Source organism: Apodemus sylvaticus, chromosome X (genome assembly GCF_947179515.1).
Source record: "Apodemus sylvaticus chromosome X, mApoSyl1.1, whole genome shotgun sequence".
NCBI lineage: Eukaryota > Metazoa > Chordata > Mammalia > Rodentia > Muridae > Apodemus > Apodemus sylvaticus.
Window position 1 is genome coordinate 133,668,566 of NC_067495.1, and position 22,317 is coordinate 133,690,882.

Genomic DNA, 22,317 nt, shown 5'->3' on the forward strand with positions numbered 1-22,317 from the left:
TTTTTTTTTTTTTTTTTTTTTTTTGGCCTTTTGAGACAGGGTTTTGTCTGTGTGGTCCTGGCTGTCCTGAAACTCACTCTGTAGACCAGGTTGGCCTCGAACTCAGAAATGTGCCTGCCTCTGCCTCTGCCTCCCAAGTGCTGGGATTACAGGCCCACACCACCACTGACTGGCCAGTTCTATTTTTTTTTTAAATTTTATCTCCCAGTTCTTCTTCCTTATGGATAATGGAAATAGGGTCAATTAATTTTTTTCTTAAAATAAGATCCAGGCTGCTATCAAGAAAACCATTGCTTCCCACACTTGGTGGCACTCAAGTATACAATGTTTTAAAAACTTTTTCATGTTGTTCAATTCAATATAAAGGCTAAGAATTTACCTAAAAGCAGATGTTAGATATTTCGATGTTGAAACCATTTGTAAAATTCTTTTAAGCTCTGCTATTAAGGGACATTTTAAGGAGGACGTGCCCTGACTAATGATGACTAAGACTGGTAAAAAGTGCTGGGCGGTGGTGGCGCATGCCTGTAATCCCAGCACTTGGGAGGCAGAGGCAGGTGGATTTCTGAGTTCGAGGCCAGCCTGGTCTACAGAGTGAGTTCCAGGACAGCCAGGGCTACACAGAGAAACCCTGTCTCGAAAAAACAAAAACAAAACAAAAAAAAAAAGACTGGTAAAAAAGCAGGCTGCCCGCAGCCTTTTTATTTTTATTTTTAAAGATTTATTTTATTTATATGAGTACATTGTGGCTGTCTTCAGACACACCAGAAGAGGGCCTCAGATCCCATTACAGATGGTTGTGAGCCACCATGTGGTTGCTGGGAATTGAACTCAGGACCTTTGGAAGAGCAGTCAGTGCTCTTAACCGCTGAGCCATCTCTCCAGACCTCCCCCTTCCCCTCCCCCCCCCACAGTCTTTTAAACACCAATGAGTTAGCCTTCTCTGACCCAGGGCCTCGTGCATGTTGGGAAACACTACCAGTGTGCTACACCTCCCTAGGTTTGTTTTCCTGTTTTGTTTTTGTCTGGCTGCTTTTGGGAAAAGATCTCAGTGTGTAGATTAAGCTAGTCCTGATGTTGTTCAGGCTGCCTGCCCTCAAGCTTTCAGTCCTTCTGCCTGAGTTTCCTAAGTGCTGAATTACAGCTATGCATCGCCCAGCTCAGTTGCCCATTAGACAGTAATGAACATTCATTGGTTTATTTATGTATTTACTATGTGCACGTTGTTGTGATTATAAAAAGAGAAAGAGGTGTGAGAATATGTTCTGGAGAGAAGGAGGTGCCTCAGTGGGCCCATGCGGAGACATCCCTTCCTCCTGAGGGAACAGCCACACACCGATATGGTATAGTATAGAATAGAGTTTATTCAGGGCATGGGGAGGGGAGAAGACAGTAGTAGAGGCAGAGAAACGCAGAGAGAGAGAGAGAAAGAGAGAGAGAGAGAGAGAGAGGAGAGAGGAGAAAAGTAGAGGCCGGTCATGACCACGTGGAGAGAGGGGGGAAGGGAGGAAAGCCCAAGGGGGGGGCGAGAGAGAAGCTGAAAATAAGAGATGCAAGAGAGGTAAGAGAGGGAGGAGGGCCTGGAGCAGCCCTTTTTATAGTAGGCCAGGCCTACCTGGCTGTTGCCACATAACTGTGGGATGGAGCTTAGACAGAATCCTAACACACGTGGTGGGTGCAAATATGCCCCAGAGTGCGTGTGGAGGTCAGAGGACAACTTTCAGGAGGCGACTTTCTCTTTCCACTGCCTCGATCCTAGGGCTGGAACTCAGGTCAATGTATTTATCCATTTGTGTGTATGTGCATCTGTGTGTATGCATATGGTCATGTGTGCCTTGGCACATATATTCAGGTTAGAGGGCAAATTATGGGAGTTAGTTCTCTCTGCTATTGTGGGTCCCGGGGATTGAAGTCAAGTTGTCAGACTTTCACTCTCTGAGCCATCTAGCCCCCTCTTTTTGAGATAGAGGTGGGGCTGGCCTTCAGTTTCATTTGGAGCCAGGCTGGACTGTCTCTACCATATGTGCGCTGTGTTTACAAAGAAGGTGCTACCACATTTAAAAATAAATAATTCCTTTGTTCTTTACATTTTTAAACCCTTTTTGATTCTTTGTGAATTTCGCATCCTGCTCCTGAATCCCACTCATCTCCCCATTCCTCCATAGCCAACGTTACCCTTGCAACCTCCCCCAAAGGAAACAAAAATAAATGTTAAAATAAACACAATAAAAAGAAAAATGCAAAAGAAAACATCTTGCCACAGAAGCTGCAGCACATCCCACAGTCTACCCTTTGGCCAGCACAGCTTCACTTGCAAATGTTCATTGCAATGAATGATTGGTGTGGGTCAAGGCCTCTGGCTTCCGCTACATTATCAATATTGGATCTCACCGGTACTCCTCTCAGATAATCCTGTTGTTACCATGCTCATGTTGAACAATGTTGATGAGTTTTTAAAGTGATTTCCAAATAGTGCACTCATTTCTCTTTAGCCATTCCCTGACCTGTCCTGTGGCCCTTTAGGAGTTCAACACTCAATATAAATGTAAACCTAAGTTTATAGTGTGAAACTAACATTGCTGAGTGAAGGGTTCTATCACTCATAAGCTTTCCCAAGCCAGAGACCCAGACTTAACACACAACTCCTTCTCCCTCCATCATTCCACTAAATTAGGTGCCGAATCCATACAACTCTGCTTAAGTACTTCACTAGTCTACCACCGGCTCTTGCCCTTGCCGCCCTAGTTGGAGCTTTCATCATTTTCCTCTTAGCTATTGCAAGAGTCTCCAAACCAGTTTTCCTGCCTTGAGCTTCAGTCTGCCCTCCACCCCTCAATTTAGTCTCCAGCTCCTAGCAGAGCCATCTTGCTAAAATGCAGATTTGATCACACCGCTCCCCTAATTAAAAAGAACACTAAGGAGTTCTTCCCAGGGCTGCAGATACAATCCAAACTTCTGAGTGTGCTGTACAAAGCATTTAATAGTCAGAGTCCAAATTATCCCATTAGCCCTGACTTCTGCCATATATCCAGAGCAATAATAATATTATTAGTGGTTCTCCAGTAAGACTCATCCTTTTAGGAACTGTTCTCTTCTTTCTACTTCCTGCTTCAATGAGACGTGTCATCTTCAGGCTTGTTTTAATGTCCCTTCATCTGCACATTGGTCATTTGTTCTTGTATCCTCTGTGTCTCATTGTTCATTGAGAAACCATGAGACTAGAATACTATTTGTTAGAGTTGTTTTGATAATGAGCATTATGACTTTAGCTAAACATGAAATATTAAATTACTGAGTTCATCTCTGCATTACTTGCTCTTTCTGCTTCCAACTGTAGTGCTCTGGCTGGTGTACCTTCCATGTTCAATCTATTATCTTTGTCCTCATGGTCCTCCAGGCTCAAGAGACTGATACTTCAGTCTTCCATGTTGTCACGCTGTGCTTTCTGCATTCGCCGTTGCTGGCAAGCTCACTCCTCTGTGACTTCCTGAAAGCTTGCATTTATCTTCCCGTGTCTCACATTGCTTGGTTTTAGAGTCACTGCTGACCAGGCAGTACAATCTTTTCCTTTCTCCAATTCTACAGACTAATTGATCTCAGCAACAGTTGGCTGTTATCCTTGAGTTTTTGGTTCTTTGCTGCTATTTATAGCCTCTGAGGGTGCCCAGAATAAGTTATCTCATTGCAAAATCTTTTATTTCTTATTCTAAATTTGGGACCTTCTGAAGCTTTAATAGTATAAATAGGACTATCTCCAAATAAATAGTGCACTGCTTCATCCATCCATCCGTCTGTCTGTCTATCTATCTACCTATCTATTATCTATCATCTATTTATGTTAGCTATGTTATGTATGTGTGCCTGCTTGTCTGTATATGCACCACATGTGTCCCAGAGACCAGAAGAAGGTATTGGTGTCTAGGAACTAGAGTTATGGGGCAGTTGTGAGCCACCCAGTATATATGCTGGGAACCAAACCACAGTCCTCTGCAAGATCAGCAGGTGCTTTTCTCCAATGCACCATCTCCCCAGTCCCTTTGTGTGCATAATTCTTTATTGTCATTTAAAAGTGAAACTATTGCACAAGAAGAATCTTGGGTATCAAAATTCGTGTAGCTCAGACATTTAGTAGCTTTTTCTCTCTATCCAGGACAGTGCATTTTCAAAATAATTGTTCTGTTTTGTTTTGTTCTGTTCTGTTTTGTTTTGTTTTGTTTTGTTTTGACTCTCGCATCACTCCATGCTCACCTGCTCATTGCCACTAGTAAGTCGAGGGAGTCAGCATGTATGAGTGGGTTTGGTTAAGTCTGATTATAGAATACCTTCTTGAAACAAAATCCTCCTCCTGCTGTCAGGAATGAATGTATTGTTTGCTTGCCTTCTTTGTCTTTAATCATTAAAGCTGGCCGTACTTTTTTAAAGTGACTGCTTGCTTTGGTTCCGCTTGAACAGTCAAGATATAGAGTGGAATTAGTTTAAAGAGGGATTAATTTGTCAGATGTTTGATACTGTGCTATTTAGTGCTTATTTACCCTCTATATTATTCATTGTATAATTGAGGATTTCTTTGTCAATGTTTGCTTTTCAGGCTGGTTGGAAGGAAAATCACGCCACATTCATGAATGAACTGAAAAATCTCCAGGCTTCTGGACTGACTACTCTTGGTCAGGCTCTACGATCCTCTTTTGATTTGTTAAATCTCAATAGATTAATATCTGGAATAGACAATTATGGACAGGTAACAATTTTTGAGTGACTATGGTTAATTTATATTGATGACTTTGGGTAAGAGTGCAAAATTGAGCTAGTATCAAGCAAGAAGAGGTTCATGGACCTTTAAATGTTCATGTAATAAAAAACATTAAACAGATCCAAATTTTTTGGTTCTTATATATAAATTCATCAATCAGTGGTTTAAATAGTAAGTGAAATTCCTGTCACTTAGTCATCAGAAATTTGACAATATAGTGAAAAATGTACTGCAAAATGTTGCAAGAAGATGAAGAGAACTCTTCTGTGTCCTTTTTTCTCTCCCCTTCCTGAAATCTGATAATATTTTAAGCTCTTGCTACCATTGTCCTTTTCTTCTTGAACACTGTGCTCAGTATCCCCAGTGACATTGTCCAAGCTGCAGAGCATAAGCTACAGGGTCCCCCAATCTGTGCCAGGATGTTAACTCAGGAGACCTGGTTCCTGTGTATAGGCGAGGCTTTTATTTGTTATATACCAAGGGAAACTTGATCATGTTCGAGGGATCATTGGTAAGGCAAATGTAGAAGAATAAGAACAATTATTTTACTTTACACAGCTCTAATGTTTTTTTAAATATATTTTAGGGGAGAAATCCATTTTTTTTAGAGCCGTCTATTCTAATTACCATCACAGATGGAAACAAGTTGACAAGTAATGCTAGCGTTCAAGAAGAGGTGAGATATAATTTTAAAATTTTCTTTAAAATAGCAGAGAACATTCAGCTGTTTCTGTGGGAGGCATGTATTTCTAGTTAAGAATACCGTTTGCACCAGTCTATCTTGGTAACCCTTGAGAGATGGCTTAGTTCTGCTGAGTTCCATGAAAGCAAAGCAAGCCAGTCAACTCTTTCTTCATTTTGATGTGAGTTATTATGCTGACCCTTTCCAAATTTTGCCTTGTCAGCTTCATCTTCCTTTGAATTCTCCTCTGCCTGGAAGTGAACTAACCAAAGAACCGTTTCGTTGGGATCAAAGGTTATTTGCCCTGGTGTTGCGTTTGCCTGGAGTGGCTTCTCCTGAAGCAGAGCAGCTAGGGAGTGTTCCGAGTGATGAATCGGCCATCACACAGATGTGCGAGGTCACAGGAGGTACTAGTGTTGTGTCATAGCTCTGAAGGAAGCACTGTGGCTAGGAAAGTAGAGTTCTTACTAAATGCCTTTCCTTGCTTGCCTTCGAAATCTGTGAAGTCTACTGCTTAAGTTCAGACCACATTCTTGCTACTGCAGTTGTGACGATTCTAAATTGGATTTGAGGGTTTCAAATGCTTGTGTTGGGAACCTGTACTTGCTTTGATTAAAACAGTGAGCTCTTTATTTTTCTCTCTGGCATAGGTCGCTCCTACTGTGTGAGAACACAAAGAATGTTAAATCAGTGTTTAGAATCACTAGTTCAAAAAGTACAGAGTGGTGTAGTTATTAATTTTGAAAAAACAGGACCCGATCCACTTCCTGTTGGAGAAGGTACAGTAATTATTATGTTTTTAACCATAAATATTGTGTGGAAGAATGATCTGAGATTGAAAAGACATTAATCATATAGTAGAATCTTCAATAGCCATATGTATTCCAGTCAAGCATCTAATGTCTTACCATCCCCCATTCGTGCGTCACATGACCAAATTCTAGCAACCTTCATTTCATGTCAAACATTTTCCTAAGAAATTTACTTTCTCTGACCCCAGTTTTGGGAGGTGCTCATTCATTTCTTCTCTCTGCTCCCAAAATATTTGGATATCCACTATGGCGTAGCACTTGAGTGAGTGGGTCTCATTTGGGGCTTGTGATCACCAACTGTCCTAAACTATCTTTATAAAATCTGTGTTAACCCAGGCAGTGGTGGAGCACGCCTTTAATCCCAGCACTCTGGGAGGCAGAAGCCGGCGGATATCTGAGTTTGAGGCCAGCCTGGTCTACAGAGTGAGTTCCAGGACAGCCAAGGCTGTACAGAGAAATCCAGTCTCAAAAAACAAAAAACAAAAAACAAAAAACAAAAAACAAAAAAAAAGGAGGAGGAGGAGGAGGGGGGGAGCAGGAGGAGGAGGAAGAAGAAGAAGAAGAAAAAGAAAAAAGAAAAATAATCTGTTAATAACCGCCCCATAGGAAAAGAGTGTGAATGTTTATTCAGGAACTTACAATATTCTGTAAGGTCATTTATTGATATTTTCTTGACCATTCTTTAACTACAGGATGTTTTGACATCTAAAAATACAGAAGCCATATCTAATTTTGCATAAGGAGCTTAAACCATAGTGAACCTCCAGATGGCCTGTCAAGTGGATGTTTCTGAATGGGTTTCAAAGGGATCAGGGGAACTAAGTTACACCATAGTAACACAGTGCAGGACTTCCTTAAAGCTCTGTTCTTTGTTATTGCTTCTCCTTTCTCTCAGCATGCATATGTGCACACACATGGGGGGGGGGAAGGGTGGACAGGGACTGGGAGAGAGACTGAGATTTCACCACAGTGTTTTGTTTGATCTGACTCCCTTGGGTAAGGAAGGCCAAAGGGACCCACTATATACATAGCAGAAAATGATACATTTTTGTCAAAAGCAATAGATCTTGTGTTTCTTGACTTATTTTATTCTTTAGCTCTTGTATCCCTTTGAGAAATTACCACAAAATAAAGATCATTTGCCTGGAAAAGTCATGCACATATAATTTTTTGCCTAATTGCAGGAGTTTCTTGGATTCCTAAGTTAAGAATATCTGCCAAAGCAGACTGGAGCTTCACAGCATATTTTAAATCAACCATATATGAAGAATGTGTTAGCAACTGACTGCCTTGCCCATAATTTTGCGTTTGCTATCTTAGCATATATGGGAAACTTCCAGGTGGAAATACTAGTTGGATTTGCTGTCATATAAATAGCTCAGATATTTTTTCCAGCTCTAATTTTTCTTTGTACAGAATTTTTTTAAAAAAGATTTTGAAGAATCTGATAAAAGTAAATAATACTTAGCTCAGAAAGATAGGCATTGCTAGTAGTGTGACCCCAACTTTAGAGGGATCCTCAAATATATTTTAAGTGTTTCTCCTGGAGCCTGTGAATCACTGAAAAATCTGCTGGCCTGAAGTGATTACTTGTTGAAAGTAATACCAAAATAAGTAAATCAAGTCATGTAATTTAAGGAAAATGATACTAAAATGTCCTTCATAGTTATAATTTAGACTACAAATCACGGCATAAAAGACTTTTTGTTTTTGTTTGGGACTGGCAAAGAAGCAAGCTTGATTTAAATAATGCACTAATGATATATTACTGTGCATTATATACAGTGGCCAGATTACAAAGAATTTTAATGGCATATGGAAAAATGGGGTGAATTTTTCCACAATGACCTTGAGACCTTTGCTTTATATTTCCGATCCCCATATATACACAGATTATGTCACAGAGATGATACCATCTATCTTCAAGTGAATTTGGAATGTGTGTGTTTTGCTTTTGAGGTCATTGGGTGTAGAGCAAAAATGTAAATGGAATTTATAATCTATTTTGCCAGATCCCCCAAATGTAAAGACTATCCAGGGAACAAATGATTTAATCTGCCTAATTTGGTAACTGAATTCTCCAAAAATAACCATTGTGTTGTGATGTGTTTAATTTATTTATCCAAGTCACACAAAATATAAAACTAGTTTTGTGCTAATTTTCCACACAACTTCATATTCTCCTAGTAGATTAAGAATGCGGGAGTTGTTGAGTTAAAGGGGAAATTACATTAAAATTGTCTCTAGAGAGAAAGCAGAAATTCTTGGGTGGTCACTGCTTTTCCATCCTTTTACATAAACCATATTTTTTTTTGTTTTAATTTGTCCTTTGCCTGAAACTGGAAATTGTGTACAAGAAGATAAATAACTATAAAAGCAGCCATGACTTCTGACACATATTTCTCTTGTAGATGCACTGATGGAGTCGTGCAGGCCAGGCAACCTATGTGCTGCTCAACCGTGGCATAGCTGTCACAAACTCATCTATGTACGGCCTAATTCTAAAACCGGTGTTCCTGTTGGGCATTGGCCAATTCCAGAATCTTTTTGGCCAGAACAGAATTTACCTTCACTAGTAAGTGTTATAAATTAAAAGGGTGAACACTGGACTGGGTTTTTAATTATATGACAGTGAAGATTTTAAAAATAACTTTAAGGCTTTTAAGCTGTGCCTGAGGCAAGTAAGACACCCTCTTCCCCCATCCCCTAAACAGGGTTTCTCTGTGTCGCCCTGGCTGTCCTGGAACTCACTTAGTAGACCAGGCTGGCCTTAAACTTCCTGGCTGTCCTGGATCTCACTCTGTAGACCAGGCTGGCCTCGAACTCAGAAATCCGCCTGCCTCTGCCTCCCAGGTGCTGGGATTACAGGCGTGCGCCACCACCACCCCGCTCAGACACCCTCTCTTTTGGTTGCCATATCTCATTGAAAGGCTACTTCTGTGCCTTAAAGCAGAGGAGAATGCTCTCTATTTTTTTCATACCGTTTTTTGTCTTTTGTACTGTTGCCTTTGCCATGTGGATATTAAAGCATTGCTTTTAATTTTTTTATTTTTACATTTACTTAGTGTGTGTGAGTGTGTAACCAAAGCTTGCATTTATTTATTTGTTTGTTTGTTTGTTTGTTTATGTTTTTTCAAGACAGAGTTTCTATGTATAGCCCTGGCTGTCCTGCACTCTCTTTGTAAAACAAGCTGGTCTTGAAATTACAGATACCCTCCTGCCTCTGTCTCCTGATACCTGGTGATAAAATCGCTTCTCTGTTGATCTGGTGTAGTGCTTCAAACACTCAGGCCTTTGAAGTCTCATCAGAAGTACCCTCAGCTTTAGCTTTTCAAAGCAAACCTGTGGGTATGAGCAGTGCTGTAAAACCCTTTTGAGGCCTCGAAATTGTGGCCAGTATATAAATAGAGTTTATATATTTTGAATATGGTTATTTTGATGTGTTTGAAAGCAAATTAGGAGGACATTATTTTAATATTTTCTCCTCTCTAAATGATCCATTTTTAAATAACATTTACATTTTTGATCTATCTATGTGTTTGCTTTGCTTGTTTTTATTTTTCATGGCAATATTGCAATTACATTTTAAGTAGGTGCAGCCCTACATTGAATATAGTCATTAATTTTACTGTAGAAAATAAAATAGAAATATGTGATCCTCTTTTTTTTTAGTATAGAATAGAGTTTATTTAGGGACATGGGAAGGGAAGTTGAGAAGGGAGTAGAGGCAGAGAGAGAGAGAGAGAGAGACAGAGAGAGAGACAGAGAGACAGAGATAGACAGAGAGACAGAGAGAGAAACAGAGACACAGAGACAGAGACAGAGAGAGAAACAGAGAGACACAGAGACAGAGAGACAGAGATAGAGCGAGAGACAGAGAGAAAGAGACAGAGAGATCCTAGTTTTTACAGTCAAAATTAGTGTACAAGAAGATAACTATAAAAAACAGCCATGGTTTCTCACACGTATTTCTCTTGTAGACACACTAGGATCTGAGCCTGAGTTACCTGGCTTAATGAAGTGTTTCTCAGTTGCACCCATTATCCTACAAATTTGACAATTTAATTTTTGTGGCTGAAATTCCATTATGTATACATTTATTTTCGCTATTTATTCATCTATTGATGGACGTCTGGGTTCTTGCCATGTTCTTTTTAATCACATGACTGTTTCATAGGATAACAATTTTTACTTCTTTTCTTTTTTGGGGGGGGGGATTTTGTTTTCTTTGAGACAGGGTTTCTCTGTGTAGCCCTGGCTGTCCTGGAACTCACTCTGTAGACCAGGCTGGCCTCGAACTCAGAAATCTGCCTGCCTCTGCCTCCCAAGTGCTGGGATTACAGGCGTGCGCCACCACCGCCCTGCTTTTACTTCTTTTCTTAAGATGGGTTCTCACTCTAGCTCAGGCTGGCTTTGAAGTCAGGAACAGTGGTTCTTACTCAGCTTCTCAAGTACCTGTAGGCACTCTCTGGTGAGCCGTTTACTTTTCAATGATTAGTGATTGCGCTGTGTTTAAAAAAATTACCTCTAAGCAAAGGTTTGTCTTTTGGTATCTGCATTTGGGAAAGAGAGTTGGATGCTCTAGTTAGTCTTAGTAACAGAGGAGTTGGCTTTTTCAAGGACTGAATTTAGGAAAACACAAGGCTATAGGAAACACACTCTGCTCCCTATTCCCAAGGAAAGAAAGCCGGGGTAATTCATGTGTGGGCTGTGACTAGGGATGCCAGATAAAAACATACCATTGCAGTTCTTGAATACTTTACTTGCCTGATTGAGGTAATCTGTATTTTAAGTTCTAGAAATTCCCATGGTCAACTGCATTTTCTTCTGAGCTACACTTTTGGGTTCTTATATTTGCAGGCAGGGATAGTTATGGAAAGCTCAAAGAACTACACACCTTTTTGTTTCTTTTGTGGGCGAGGGAAAAGTCCCTTTGTTTTCTTCCAGGGCTCCAAGGAGGCAAAGCTGTCAGCTCTTAGCTCCTTTAAACACCCAAGTAAATGTCTCAGTGCCAGATTTATTTTATTATTGCTAGCCATGGGGTTTCACTCTGGTGTTAATTGATGTTTTAAGAATTCACAGCTCAGAAAGCAGAAACATTTCACGAGACTGGTAAAATTGAAGTAAGGGAAAGCTAGAATAATGGGAATTCTAGTAATTGATAAATAGTTCATATTACTGTTTCCCCGCATTTTGTCCCGTCTCACACATCACATAAGTTTATAAATGATAAAAGCACATCTCTCAGCCCCTGCTGTCCTCCTGGCTCTGCGGTGCTCCCTAGTTATGCAAACCCAGTGATAAAATCTCTGTTGATCTGGTGTGGTGCCCCAAACACTCAGGCCTTTGAAGTCTCATCAAAAGTACCCTCAGCTTTAGCTATTCAAAGCAAACCTGTGGGTATGAGTAGTGCTGTAAAACCCCTTTGAGGCCCCGGAAGTTGTGACCAGATCCGTCTCACTGTGTACCTTGCCTTTCCATACCTTTGCTCTTTTAACTTTTGCCTCTTAGTGGCTTGAGCTCTGTCATTACTTCATTAGAAAAAGACAAAGATTCTCCTTGCCCAGTGGCATCTCAGTTTTCCACCCTATATAGAAGACGAGCTCAGGGAATGCTTAAAGGTCACAAAATGGATTTTAAACTGAGAGTTCATCCTATGGACCATAAGGCTTACTTTAACCTAAGTTACACAGTTCATGTTTCACTGAAATTCTAGCTCAGGATTACCTTCTCTTTCCTCTTCCGAATGCTATGTAGAGTTTAGAGATGAAGAACTTGAGTCGCCATCCCCATGGAAGCCACTGGAGATTCTTAAAGCTCTAAAATGTCTTGAATACTAATCTGTATCTTAGTGATGGTCTGACAAAAATATAGTAGGGCTTTCGGAATGGTTAAAATTGTGAGCTTGCTTGATATCCAATCAAATTTCTTCTTTCTCTTTTTAGCCTCCACGAACATCACATCCTGTTGTGAGGTTTTCCTGTGTTGACTGTGAGCCAATGGTTATAGACAAACTTCCCTTTGACAAATATGAACTTGAACCCTCTCCCTTAACTCAGTACATCTTGGAAAGAAAATCTCCTCATACTTGCTGGCAGGTACTTATCCATTCCTAGTAACCAAATGTCTGTAATCATTCTGGGATCTGGGAATTGTTTATAAACGTTTAAAAACAGGGCAGGGGGGTCTAGACAGATAGTTCAATGGTTAAGAATGCATACTGACCAGGCTTGGTGGCACGCACCTTTAATCCTAGCAGTTGGGAGGCAGAGGCAGGCTGATCTCTGAGTTCTGAGGCCATCCTGATTTACATAGCAAGTTCCAGGAAAGTCAGGGTCACACAGAAAAACAACCATAAAATGCATACTATGCCTGGAGAGATGGTTCAGTGGTTAAGAACATTGGCTGCTCACCAAGAGGTCTTGAGTTCAATTCCCAGCAATCCCAAGATGGCTCACAACCATCTCTAATGGGATCTGATGCCCTCTTCTGTCGTACAGGAATGCATGCATAGAGAACATTGCTATACATAGTTAAACCTTAAAAATGCATACTAATCTTACAGAGACCCTAAGTTCAGCTCTGTTCTTCACATCAGGTGGCTCCCAGCCTCTGGTGGTTATAGCCCTCGATGGCCTATCTGATGTCTTCTTTCTGACCCCTGCACTTCACATGCGTGCACATAATTCAGAACAAAAACAGGGCCTGAGGAGGATCAGCAGTTAAGAACACTTTGTTCTCTTGTGGAGGACACAGATTCATTTTTAGTATTCATGTGGCATGGGACAGATCACAGCTGTCTGTATCTCCAGTTCCAGGGATCAGATGACCTCTACTGGCCTTTGTGGGTACCAAGGATGTATGTGAAGTACCTACCTACCTACCTACCTACCTACATACATACATACAGGCAAACCACTCACATACAAAATAAAAATAAAAAATGTAAGAAAACTTTTAAATAAAATAAATTTTAAAATCTTTTAAAAATTATTTTTAAAATGTTCTAAATTTGGTGATAATTATAGTGTCTTTTAAAAATGACACAAAATAAATAACAGGCAAGCCAATAACTTTAGAAAGGTAGAAAACATTAATGTACAGTACATGCCATTTATGGAAGTAGAGGCTGAGGAAGTCATGTATTTGAGAATTGTAGTTAGGTAGACCAGTTCATATCTGTTCCCCAGGTTAAGACTCATTAAACTACAGGGCGTGATTCAATTCAGGTATGAGCAAGACTCTTAACTTTTATTTTAAATCTGACAAATGAAAAGTCCTGAATATTTTGGGCCAAGAACCAGAAACTCTGAAATTACCTTCTGTATGAGAATAATGTGACTAAAATATAGTTTTGTTAATTCCAGCTCCACTGATGTGTAGCCTGGGAATTTGCTTAGATGAGGCAAGTGAAGAGATACCATTCACTAGTTTTCCCAAGTACTGTACCGCAGGAAGAAAGACTTGCTCATTATTTACAGAGTTGTCTGTGGAATTTGACTTGTAAAATTCTAGACTTGACAGTCATGGCCTTTTTATTTGGATACAGTGAAAAATCTTACATTATAAAAATGTCTGTTCCATTACTGAACGATTAAGACCACATACTAGACAGTAAGTTTTGGGTTCTGTTAACACAAGGAACTGTTTTGTTCTAAAATATAATATCACTGATGCACAGTATATATATATATATATGCTACTTGAATTCTTTCAAGATGCTCAAGCTAGTTCAAAAGAAGAGGAACAGGGTTAAGTCGGATGGAAAGAGTTAAACAAAATTTCAATTACAGAACTGATCAGAAGTTAGAACAAGAGAGATTACATATTGTATGCTTGCACTTTTCTATACCCAGAAATGGACATGATTGGGTTTCTTGTAATGTAAATAACACCTAGGTCAAGAAACAGAACAGGACGAGCAACTCCCTCCTGTCCTTTTCTGGAATATTCACTAAACCATATACTTGTTTACCCCTAAAATTCTAGAAACATGGACAATAGAAGACTAACTTAATGTTAGGAAGTTTGAATTTCTACCACAAAATTAAATAAAATTACAAATCACACCCTTTTTCTTAAATAAATTTTCTTTCCACCCTTTTACAGCATCTCAAATGGCGTCATCCTTGTCTTGACCTCATACTAACTTGATCTGATTGATTTGTGTTACTGAAAAAAGACTAAGCTAAGACCCTCCTCAAAACCGTAGTAGAGAAGGTGTTTGCATGGGGCTGGGGAGAAGGCTGAGTCAGTGAAGTGCTTCCTCCACATCCGGGAGGACTTCAGTTCAATCCCAGTACACAATGTTCAAAAACCCAGCCCATCGCCTACATGCACCTCTAATTCTAGCATGGAGAGGCAGAGACAGGAGGGAGCTCACTGGGCAGCCAGGGTAGCTCAATTGTTGAGCTCCAGGTTCAGTGAGAGAGTGACTCAGACAATAAGGTGGAAAGCTCTCAACATTAACCTCTAGGCCCACACACATGCATATATATGCCTATGTACCTAGATATACATATGTGCCTGCACACACACACACACACACACACACATAATTTTTTTCATTTTTCTTTATATATCATTCTTCTTTTTTTATTTATTTTCTATATTTTTTGTTTACATTCCAAATGATTTCCGCTTTCCCGGTTCCCCCAATATTATTTCTTCATGTTCTTATGAAATAAATATGCCCTTTTTGTTAAAGTTACCTGTTTATATTAAAGTTTGAATTGCAGCAAAAATCTAGAAGAATCATTTTCAGCACTGTTTGTGTTTTGTGGAGTCATCAATTACATAAGAGAAATTTCTTTTCTTTTTTTGGTGGGGAGTTGTTTTATTGTTTATCAAGACAGGGTCTCTCTACAAAGCACTGGCTGTTCTGGAACTCACTCTATATTTGGCCTGAAGCTCACAGAGATCCACCTGCCTCTGCCTCCTAAGTGTTGTCATTAAAGCTGTGGACCACCACACCATATATTTTCGTAATAACTAAATTTAAGAAATGTTTCTTGAACTCAGGTGATATTGCTATTATGAAGAACCAGTGTGGTAAAGGGTTGTTGTTAAGGAAATCCTACCAAAGGTCTTTGGGAAGCGATAAAAATAGGTCTCTAAAATGGTGTCCTCATTTGGGCCAAAGAGTCTAAACAAGGAACACAGATAAAGCATGTGGCTGGCGGACTCTGGCACACTATATCAAGTGTATGGAAGCTGACAATATAATACATACTAGCTGAGAATCAAAAGAATACAACTAACATTCTAGTCTTTAAGTTTGATGTAGCCAAGAGAATTTCAGATTGAAAGAAAGCATCTCTTAGCTGTCTTGGAAAATTTACAATAGTTTCTGTGTACTAATAGGTTACTCTATACTTATTTATTGAATGAAAATTCAAGAAGATAGTATGTGTGAGGACGGATTACATAATCATATAAATGGCCAGTTTTTTTGGAATACTATTTCAGCATCATTATACTAAGCAAGCAAATTTTTGGGTCTTACTGATGAGTCCTGGGATCTGTGAGTTGTTACCGTATCATCTAGTTTCACTTGTAGTATAATTATGGAGTGTCTATACTTTGAATATTCATACTTAAGTGCGTTATTTTTACATAACCCTTTGCAAAAATACCTAGTCTGTTTTTTGAAGTGCTGTGCCACAGATGTTGCTGTGGAGTGTTGCTTTGAGTTTGGCTTTCTGTAAAAATGATTATTGCCATAACTGTACATTGTTTCATGTTCTTCTTAGGTGTTTGTTACCAGCAGTTCAAAATACAATGAGCTTGGATATCCATTTGGTTATTTAAAAGCTAGTACTACTTTAACTTGTGTAAACCTCTTTGTGATGCCTTACAACTATCCAGTTTTACTTCCTCTTTTAGGTGAGTAAAATATGTGCTACTTAATCATCTTTAAAATACGGCAGAAATGCTAGGTAGATAAAAGCTGAATAAGCATTTCAAATTCCAATACCACAATAAGTAAGTGTGTAAAAACTGATTTGGAACGATAGAGCTTCATTCTTTTCAATTTTTTTGTTTGTACATCAAATAGAAGACATAGATATCTGATCTTTGCTGTTCTTCAAAGTCCAAGCTCTATTAATCACCCTCCCTAGTCCATGTTTGGCTTATCTGTAGATGAGTTTGGTTGCCCTAGAAAACTAGTGTGTGTGTATGTGTGTGTGTATGTGGTCCTACATGCCCATGCATGTACATACTGTGATGTCAGATATCTTTCAGAATCGCTTGAATAGCTATATCTGTTTATAGGAATACCATACTACATGACAGACATCCTTCTAATTGTAAAGTTTTGGGGAATTTTTTTTTTTTGGTGAGATTTTCTAAATTTTTTCTTAAAAGATGAAACATTTACAAAATTTGAGCCTAGTACTATATTAACATACAATGTATTTAAAGGCAGTACTTTGTTGATATTTAAGAAATTTAAAAGTAGGTCATCATAAATAAATCAGCATGGTTGCTCTGTATATTTTAGCTATTTTATTTTTCAGTCTAGTCTGAACATATCTTCTTTGTAAGAGTTGCTACTAGTAGAAAATAGCTGATCTGTGATAGAGGATACTAAGATTACAAAGAAAGGGGCTGGGGGCTTGCTGCTCTTCTAGAAGATGCAGGTTCCCCCAGCTTACAACTATCTAGAAGTCCAGTCTCAAGGATATGCCACCCTCTACTGGCCTCTGAGAGTACTGCATGTACACGATGCCCAGACAGACATTTGGCAAAACAGTTGCTCACATAAACAGAAATATATAAATCTTTCTCAGATTGCTAGTAAAATATGTTTTTATTTTTTGTAATCTCTCCCGTATCTTAAATATGTCCTTATGATCTCAGTTTCCACAAAGATATAGTAAAGAAAAAATGGTATAATTTTTATTTAGACTGTAAATAATGTTAGAAAAGTATACTTTTGGTCCATTTTATTGCACTAGGATTGACATACAAAAAGTTATACATAATGAAACATCACTACAATTTATGTTCTAAACATGTCCTATTCATGTCTTCCAAAGGTTTCCATTATTATTATTATTATTATTATTATTGTAACAAAAGCCAGGCAGTGGTGGCACACGCCTTTAATCCCAGCACTCTGGAGGCAAAGGCAGGCAGATTTCTGATTTTGAGGCCAGCCTGGTCTACAGAGTGAGTTCCAGGACAGCCAGGGCTACACAGAGAAACCTTGTCTCGAAAAGAAAAAAACCAAAACCAAAAACAAACAAAAGCATTTAGCATAGGATCTACTACTCGAATAAAATTTGTGTATACAAAACACTGTTGCTAGTGGTGGGAGCTTGGAAACTTTTATGGAAGAATAGAAGGAAGGACTATGGGTCCCGGAAGGGGTAGGAACTCTACAGGAAGACCAACAGAATCAACTAACCTGGACCCTTGGAGCTCTCAGAGACTAAACCATCAACCAAAGAGCATACACGGGCTGGACATAGCCCTGCCACCTCTCATATGTAGCAGATGTGCAGTTCGGTCTTCATGTGGGTCCCGAAGAAGTAGAGCAGGGGCTACCCCAAAAGCTATTGCCTGTCTGTGGGATGTGTTCTTCTAGCTGGGCTCAGTGGGAGAGGAAGCGGCTAGTCTGGCAGAGTCTTCAAGTACCAGGGTGGGGGAAGCTAGGGGTGCCCACTCAGAGGAGAAGGGGACGGGGAATGGGTGAAAGATTGTGGCAGGGGACAACTGGGAGGCAGGCAGTGAACGGGATGTAAAGTGAATAAGTAAAAATAGATGAGAGATAGCTAGATGAGAGATAGATAGATGAGAGATAGATAGATGAGAGATAGATAGATGAGGGATAGATTAGAGATAGATGAGAGATTGAGAGATAGATGAGAGATTGAGAGATAGATGAGAGATAGATAGATGAGAGATAGATAGATAGATAGATAGATAGATAGATAGATAGATAGATAGATAAAGACATTGTTGCTAAGTATAGGCACTGTGCTGGAGGATGTTACACTGTAGGAAAGGCAGGAGAAATACAAGGACAAATAAGGACACTCAGCTCTCTTTCCAGCCCCATCCTTACTGATTCTAACAATACCAAATGCTTTGTCTGGAAGCCGATTTAGTCTATTTCTTGTCAGTTCTTTTTCCAGTGTTGGGGATCAAACACAAGCTCTTGAGCAAACTAGGCAAGCGCTCTCCTACTGACACATGCTAGCTCTTGGAGATGTCCACATAATTGCCCAATGACTTCAACAAACAGCACAGTATAGCAGGGCTTCACTGCATCCTGCTAAAATGGGAACCATCTCTAAAGGGCCGGAGAGCTTCACTCAGGGATGGCTTCTGGTCCCTTCTGCTTTCTTCTACCCTATAGGGGAAGAACAAAAGATCTGCTTTGATGGCTTTGTAAATTTACTGACATTTGTTTCAGCAGGAGTAAATAATTTATTAGGGCAATAAAGAGGGGAAAAGTATATAGTTGCTTTTCTTAAGCAAAGTGCCTCTTAAAGAATAGACCTATTTGTAGAGAATATATGTATGTTTTTTCCTCTAAGTAAAATATTTACCTTATGAAGCTTAAAGGAACAGTAGAGATGGGTTGGTACTATGCTGCCTTTGTAGGCTGTGTGGCAGGTAGATGTCGGGCTGGGGAGACCAGTTGGAATTATTAAGCTAGAAATCTCTCACAATGGAAGGAAATAAAGAGGGTGTTTGGAAACTTTCATGCAGTATGCATAATGGGTGTACTTAGACTTCTAAAATTATTGTATTTAACTATTAAAAGATAGGGAACATCTGCACATTTAAGGTAAATACCTTGAGTTATGTGGGTGCACATGGTGTTCAAGAGACTTGTTAAACTAGATGTAGTGGTGCGTGCCTGTGATCCCAGCATTTGGGTGGCTGAGGAGGAAGGATGATGAATGGATGGAGCCTTGCAGGTGTATTTAAACCTTCTCTAGGCTACACCTTGAGACCTTAGCCCCAAAAAACAAATCAGAACAAGACTGGGAGTGTGCACATGCCATGGCATCTGTGTGGAGGCTAAAGGACTCTGTTTTCTTCCTTCTACCATGTGGCTCTGAGGGCCTTCACTACATTCTGCAAGCACCATACCTACCATCTCACTGGGCCCCACCCCTCTAGAGTTTTTCTTCATTGGTTTGGTTCCCCAAACAGCCCAGACATGGTTTTTCTGTGTAGCCCTGGCTGTCCTGAAACTTGCTCTGTAGACCAGGCTGGCCTTGAACTCACAGGAGATCTGCCTGCCTCGGCTGGGATTGAACACCTGTAGCAGGATGCCTAGCCCACCCTCTGGTTTGAAACCAAAGAAACATTAGTGTGCCAAGCAGTGACTATGGATCCCCCCCCAGGATAAAATTATTATATTAGAATTACGAATGTATAACTCAGCAGGAAAATATTTCAATTGGATTCAAATCAGTATTATATTTTGCTATTATACTGTATAAGCTTAGCAAATGGAAGAATATATAATTGATAATCTATTTCATTATTCAGATAAGTACAATAGATATGCTTCTTGACTTAGAATGGGGTTAAGTCTAATAAATCATATCTAAGATCAAAAAAGCCTCTACTACCCCTGAGGTCCAGATCATTGTTACATAGCATTGGAAGAAAGTTCTGCACCATATATCACTAGGCTGAGGAGTGATCGCAACTTAAAAGTTGAAATGTGGTTGCTACTGAATACATTAATTTCCTGTCATCTGTAAGTTTTAAATCTTAAATTAGCCAGTTATAAGTTGGAGACCATCTTATATAACTTTGGTAGGTAGATCAACCAGGAAAAATGATCAGATAAATGCCAATGAAATAAATGTTCATCTAATGTGAATAAGTTCTGATTTCTAGATGTTAGCTGTTTAATTTTAGATCTTGTAAACTGTTCCTGGGCTAACATAATTACTTGATTTTGTATTACAGATGACTTGTTTAAAGTTCACAAGCTTAAGCCAAATCTGAAGTGGCGACAGGCTTTTGACAGCTACTTAAAAACTCTGCCTCCATACTACTTAATAGTATGTATTTTTTGTGTGTGTATTATAATATATGTATATGTAAACTGTCACTGATTATTCTTGTTGTAAGGAATTCGGAATCAAAAGCTTTACCCCCTGCAAGAAGATAACTATCTTTTTACTTTACAAACATTTGTGTCGTCATTGTCTTCTCAAACTGTATGCAAGAGTTTAGAGGTGACATGGCGGCACAAAAGAGCATTGTCTTTCTCTGTTTCTTTTATTTTTAACTGCCATGGTCATTGTCAATACATCTATGTTTCTCTTATTACAACTAACCTTACCCAATTGTAATTCTGGAATGTAAGAACAAATAATGCCTCAATTCATGCACACCAACTTCCCTTTTGAACTCTAGAAGCTCAGCGTGGCATTTCACTCCTTAAACAAAATTTGGAAGAAATCAGATTGTTCTTTATTGCCAGTTAAATGCATCCTTGACACAACATGAGGTGGGATCATTTGCATTAGAGAGGATACAAGGAGGAGAAAATGGCTTGGCTTCCTTCTGGTTTTTATACTTTGAGAAAACTATGCGTGATGATTCTGAACTGGTCATGTAATCAAGATGATCAAGGCCATTTCAGAGGTCATTGTCCTAACTTAATGCCACGTTTCTAGAGGTTAAAAGGTCTTTCTAGAGTCTTCAGTGAGACCATGGCTGGGAGGGGAAAGCGGGGTGTGTTCCTGTTTACCTTGGCAAGTGCGGGCTCTGTAATCCAATGCAATGGGAAGTGATTCAATGACGGGATTAAGACTGAAAGCAATGTACTTGTTTGCATTGGCTGCTACTGGCTCTTCTTACCCACTCTCTTCTGATTTTTTTTTCTGCTCCTTACTTCTCTGCTATTTTCATTGCCACTTTTTAATGTTCCATGTTTGGATTTATGTGCAGCACCTTGACTTCTAAGAAATGAATCATGTCCCCTTGCCCCTTATAACTGAACTTTTGAGTATTTAAGATTTATTCTATTCTTACTGTTGTGTATTTTGTTTCCTTATAGCCATTAAAGAAAGCACTAAGGATGATGGGAGCTCCAAATCTGATATCAGATAATTTAGATTGTGGACTTAGTTACAGTGTTATCTCTTACCTTAAAAAACTCAGCCAACAGGTAGTATTGGTAAAATCGAACAAACCAAAATCCTTTGCCCTCAGAAGTGCATTTCCTTATTCTTTAGTGTAATTGTAACTTTTCAAATTAAATGTGTATATATCTCTACACTTTATGGATTAGTAATAATGTGATTCTCTATGGCTTCTAGCTTTACCATTAAACGCAGTTAAGGGTCTGTCAGTATCATTGGATGCTGTGCCATCTCTCCTTCTGCCTGCCAATTTGTCCTGCCCATATGCTGGCTGATATTTTGTGGCCTAAGAGGGGCAGAGGCTTAACAGGATTCTCTTGTGGGTCACATTTCGTCTGTCCTCCAACTAGTTTCTCCTCGATTCACTTGGCTAGAGCATCCCCCCTTTTGTAAGTCAGCACATCATGGGCTGGCGTGATTCAATACTTTGCCCGCTTTTCAGGCAGCATGCTAAGTTCTTATACTCACATGCTAGCCCTTGGAGAAATCGCTGCCTGCTTTTCCCTGGACAAGAGGGCACGTGAGACCAGGATTCTTCAACCTGGAGGGCGAGAGACCCTAACGGCACCTGGAGAGCGGGGCTCTTCCTCCTCTCCTTGCCCTTCATCTTGCCCTTTAGACCCCGCCTTATTCACCATTATTCAACTTGTCCTTTGCCTGCCCCTCTCTATTAGCACCTCATCTTCCACTCACCCCTCCTTATCATATTTCTCACTCTTACCTAGACCATTCTTGTAGGATGGAAATATTTGGAAAGTACTATGCTAGAGCGCTATGGCCAGATACAATTGTGTAGTGTGATAAATGAATGCATGCAGCTGCTTTACACTCGTATTCACAAATGCATTTTGAGGTAGGGAGTAGCATTTGCAGCACCCACAGCATTTCAAGCTGAGCATGTTTGCAAATTTGGCCTTTAGAAAGTTGAGTCTTAAGCAAGGTGTC

General features: G+C 39.6%; 1 protein-coding gene across 2 annotated transcripts in view; it reads left to right on the forward strand.

Moving 5' to 3' along the window:
• LOC127674888 (integrator complex subunit 6-like) overlaps window positions 1–22,317 on the forward strand; it is a 54,857-nt gene that overhangs the window by 21,025 nt on the left and 11,515 nt on the right. Inside the window, exons 3-11 of one of the 2 annotated variants that reach the window (XM_052170685.1) lie at window positions 4,589–4,738; window positions 5,337–5,426; window positions 5,656–5,839; window positions 6,083–6,211; window positions 8,656–8,819; window positions 12,190–12,342; window positions 15,997–16,129; window positions 20,189–20,283; window positions 21,288–21,398. In XM_052170685.1, the coding sequence (XP_052026645.1) occupies window positions 4,589–4,738; window positions 5,337–5,426; window positions 5,656–5,839; window positions 6,083–6,211; window positions 8,656–8,819; window positions 12,190–12,342; window positions 15,997–16,129; window positions 20,189–20,283; window positions 21,288–21,398 (1,209 nt within the window). The remainder of the gene's footprint in view (window positions 1–4,588; window positions 4,739–5,336; window positions 5,427–5,655; window positions 5,840–6,082; window positions 6,212–8,655; window positions 8,820–12,189; window positions 12,343–15,996; window positions 16,130–20,188; window positions 20,284–21,287; window positions 21,399–22,317) is intronic. The other variant, XM_052170686.1, reaches the window with a different exon arrangement.